The 4,163-nt window shown below is 55.2% G+C and overlaps 1 protein-coding gene across 1 annotated transcript; it reads left to right on the top strand.

The window, feature by feature from the left end:
• Window positions 1-832: 832 nt before the first annotated feature.
• ETH_00039305 (TPR domain-containing protein, putative) lies at window positions 833-3,979 on the top strand (the record flags this gene model as incomplete). Its single annotated transcript, XM_013380137.1, has 9 exons — window positions 833-1,036; window positions 1,246-1,342; window positions 1,503-1,538; window positions 1,873-2,072; window positions 2,284-2,345; window positions 2,593-2,707; window positions 2,911-3,101; window positions 3,274-3,434; window positions 3,870-3,979. 9 exons carry the CDS (start codon window positions 833-835, stop codon window positions 3,977-3,979), a joined length of 1,176 nt encoding a protein of 391 aa, XP_013235591.1.
• Window positions 3,980-4,163: the final 184 nt, after the last annotated feature.

Raw genomic sequence — 4,163 nt, 5'->3', positions numbered from 1 at the left:
CTTCTGCTGCTGCTGCTGCTGCTGCTGCTGTTGCTGCTGTTGCTGCTGCTGGTTGTGCTTTTGCCATGCCCTGCTGCTGTTTGCCCTGCTTCTTCCCCCCTTGATTCGAATCACTGCTGCTGCTCTTGCTGCTGCTTTTACTGCTACTGCTGCTGCTGCTGCTGCACCTACTGGTCTTGCTGCGCTGCGGATGCTACCACTACTGCTGCTGTTGCTGCTGCTGCTGCGCATGGTGTTGCAGCACTGCTGCTGACACCTTTACAGCTGCTGTTCCTAACGTAGCTATTCTTTCTGCTGCTGCTGCTGCAGCAACCACCACTGCTGGTGCTGCTGCTGCTGCTGCTGCTGCTGCTACTGTGGCCCCTGCTGCCGCTCGAGTTGCTGCTGCTGCTGCACCAACCAGCACGGCTGCCACTACCGCCGCGTCTCCTCCTGCTGCCCCTTTCCTGCTGCTGCACCTTCTCCTGCTGCTGCACCCGCCCCTGCTGCTGCACCTGCTGCTGCTGCTGCTGCTGCTGCTTAGGCCGTGGCCCGCGACCTGGTGAGGGGCCTCAAAGCCGTGGGGGGCCCCAAAATAATGAATGCGGAATTCACGAAGTTCGTGGAGGCCCTTGCGGAGGGGGGCCTCAGGCTGGAGAACGGACAGGCAAACCCTAAACCCTAAACCCTAAACCCTAAACCCTAAACCCTTAGGTCGGAGCGGGGAGGCTTCAAGCTGAAGGCTGCGGCCTCGGCACAGCGGCAGCAGCTCTAGGTGTTGGACTAGGTGCATGCAGTGTGTCCTGATTAGGGTTTAGGGTTTAGGGTTTAGGGTTTAGGGTTTGCGGCGCAGCTGTTGTCTGCGGAGGGGGAGCCTGTGGACTGGGACACGGTGTTGGCAGCCAAGGAAGTGCAGCAGCAAAACCCTGATGAGGGTTTTGCTGCTGAGGGTTTTGCTGCTGCTGCTGCTGCTGCTAAAGACCCCCAGGAGGCCCCCAGTGATTTCGAAGCCTCGCTGCGCGAATTGGAAGAGACATGGAAAAGAGCCCACGCCAACGTAAACCCTAAACCCTAAACCCTAAACCCTAAACCCTAAACCCTAAGCCCTTCTGACTCGAAGCTGCAGTCCCTCCCGTGCTAAACCCCAAACCCTCAAAAAGTGGAAGGCCCTACATTGCTGGGGCGCGGGGAATTAGAAAGCCAGACTAAGGGTTTAGGGTTGAGGGTTTAGGGTTTAGGGTTTAGGGTTTAGAGTTTTGGGCTTAGGGTGAAATTGACGCTGAAGAGCTGGGGCTGTTTCAGTCCATTTTCAAGTCTGAAGACATGGAAAGAATTCTCGAGCAAGACCCCAAGGAAAGGATTGGTAAACCCTAGACCCTAAACCCTAAACCCTTAACCTAAGCTTTGGCGGGCTTCGTATGCGGCTTCAGGCGTTCAGGGAGTGCCTAGAGCTCAGGGTCCAGGGTTCAGGGTCTACGGTTTAGGGTTTAGGGTTTAGGGTTTAGGTTTGTGCGTGTTTCCAGAGGAAATGTTCGATGTTTCCATGGGAGATGCTACCGGTGAGACTTAGCGAGTCCTAGGGTTTAGGGTTTAGGGTTTAGGGTTTACGGTTTCGGGTTAAGGGTCTAGAGTTTAGGGTTTAGGGCTCTGGCTCAGAAAACCACGTTTAGGGCTTAGGGTTTTGACGAGCTAGGGTTTAGGGTTTACCGACATGGGTGGGCTTCCATAGGGTTGCGGCTTTAGAGCTGCCAGGAGCCGCTCAAGGGTTTAGGGTCTAGGGTTTAGGGTTTAGGGTTTAGGGTTTAGAATTAAGTGTTTAGGGTTTAGGGATTAGGGCTCAGGGTTTAGGGGTGAGGGTTTAGGGTTTAGGGTTTAGGGTTTGTGCGTGCGCAGAGGGCGAGGAGGCGTTGTTGGGTTTCAGCAGAGAAAACCCTTATTTAGGGTCTGGCGAGGGTTTGGAAGCAGCAAACAAATTAATAAAAGAAGGAAAGCTGCAGCAGGCGGTTTGGGTTTTGGAAGCAGAAGTTCAGAAAAACCCTAGCAGCAGCGAGGGTTGGCGGCTGCTTGGCCAGTGCCACGCGGACAGGGAGCAGGTCAAACCCTAAACCCTAAACCCTAAACCCTAAACCCTCGCGAAACCCTAAACCCTCGCGAAACCCTAACCCCTAGGCGCGCGGCGCAGCGCGGGCGCCGCCGAACGCAGGAGGTTGCGGGGCAGCAGCAGGCCGGAGCGCTAGCGCTAACAAACCTAGGGTTGAGGGTTAAGGGTTTAGGGTTTAGGGTTTAGGGTTTGGGGCTCTTCAGGATGTGGAGGCGATTCACTGCTTGAAGAAAGGCCACAGCGTTGACCCTTACAACCTCGACAGGTGGGCTCTAGACCCTAGCATTTCTAAACCCTCGCTTTACTCTCTAAACCCTAAACCCTAGCTCTCTAAACCCTAAACCCTAGCCCTTTTCTCTAAACCCTAAACCCTAATTTTTGTCGTTTCTCTGGCACCTTTTAGCGTGACAGCAAGAGCCAACTTCGCTGTAGGCCTTCGAACTTGCCTTCTAGCCACCAAAGCCCAGGGTTTAGGGTTTAGGGTTTAGGGTTTAGGGTTTAGGGTTTTGCAGTCTCATGGCTCTTGGGGTTTCTCTCACCAACGAGCTGGATGTATCTCAAGCCCTTCTTTATCTGCGGACTTGGTTGACAAACCACGACGACTTCCAGAACCTGCCGGGCCTCTCCGTAAACCCTAAACCCTAAACCCTAAACCCTAACCCCTCGCGGTAGCAGCCGCAGGCCCCACAGCGCTGCGCCGCCGCTGGCGCTTAACCTGCTGCGCAAACCCTAAGCCCCAGGGTTTGCACGTTCTGTGAAGGGTTTGGAGTCTAGGGTTTAGGGTTTAGGGTTTAGGGTTTAGGGTTTAGGGTTTAGGGTTTGCGGCTCAGGAGCGGCCGCCGGAGGACTTTCACTTGCTGAAGGCAGAGCTGGTGTCTCTCTTCGAAGCAGCACTGCAGCAGCCAGAAGCAGCAGCAGCAGCAGCAGCAGCAGAACTGCACTCTGCTTTGGGGGTTTTGTACAACATTGACAGGCACTACGACGAGGCCCTGCTGCACCTGGCTGAAGCCCTGAAACACGCGTGAGGGTTTAGGGTTTAGAGTTTAGGGTTTAGGGTTCGGGGTTTAGGGTTTAGGGTTTAGGTTTCCTCGCGGGGTGGGGGATTTGGGGTTTGCAGAGCGCGGGGCTTGGGGCGCGCGCAGCAGGTGCCGCGGACAGCCAAGGGTTTAGGGTTTAGGGTTTAGGGTTTGCAGGAAAGAAGAAGCAGTAGCATCTTTGTGGAATAAAATTGGAGCCACTTTGGCAAACTCGGGAAGATCTGCTGCTGCTCTTGTGGCTTATTCCCAAACCCTCAAGTTGAAGCCAAACTACCCGAGGGCTTGGACCAACTTGGGGGTGGCCAAGGCCAACCTCGGTAAACCCTAAACCCTAAACCCTAAACGCTAAACCCTAGGCGCTGAGCCCCAGGGCCCACGCCGCGCGCTCGCCCAGGTCCTCACGGGCTAGGGTTTAGGGTTTAGGGTTTTCTGGCTCTCCGCAGTTCTCGCCAGGCCCCAGCCCAAACCCTAAACCCTAAACCCTAAACCCTTGCTTTCCGGCCTGGGGGCGCGGGGCAGCAGCTGGGTGTGTGGGGGAGCTAAAAAGCGCCTCAAACCCTAAACCCTAAACCCTAATGATCACAGTGCGCAAACCCTCAATCCTAGTTGTGAGCTCGCGAGACCTAAACCCTAAACCCTAGCTCAAACCCTAAACCGCCGGAAGTCTCAGAGCTGGCTTGCCGCAGAGCGGTTGAGGGCTCGGGACTGACGGCTCAGGGTTTAGGGTTTAGGGTTTAGGGTTTGCGGCGCAGGGCAAATGGAAGAAGCCCTGCAGCACTATTTGGTGGCCCTCGAGCTAAACCCTGCAGCAACTCATCTTTGGTATTATATCCGCAGCGCCCTCATTAGCCTAAGTAACTAAACCCTAAACCCTAAACCCCAAACCCTAAACCCTAGGCATTCTTTGGTTGGAGCGCTGAGGCCCTCTGGGCCCTACAGCTTTTGTTCAGGGGCAGAAACTTTTGGCTGGTGTTCACCTCGAAGTTACTGGTTCCGAGGGTTTACGTTTTAGGGTTTAGGGTTTAGGGTTTGGGTGGCTGCTGCAG

This window comes from Eimeria tenella, genomic scaffold (assembly GCF_000499545.2).
Source record: "Eimeria tenella Houghton genomic scaffold, Eth_scaff4488, whole genome shotgun sequence".
In the NCBI taxonomy this organism is placed as follows: Eukaryota; Apicomplexa; class Conoidasida; order Eucoccidiorida; family Eimeriidae; genus Eimeria; species Eimeria tenella.
Note: the sequence above shows the minus strand (reverse complement) of the source record. Positions and strands in the feature narration are given on the sequence as shown.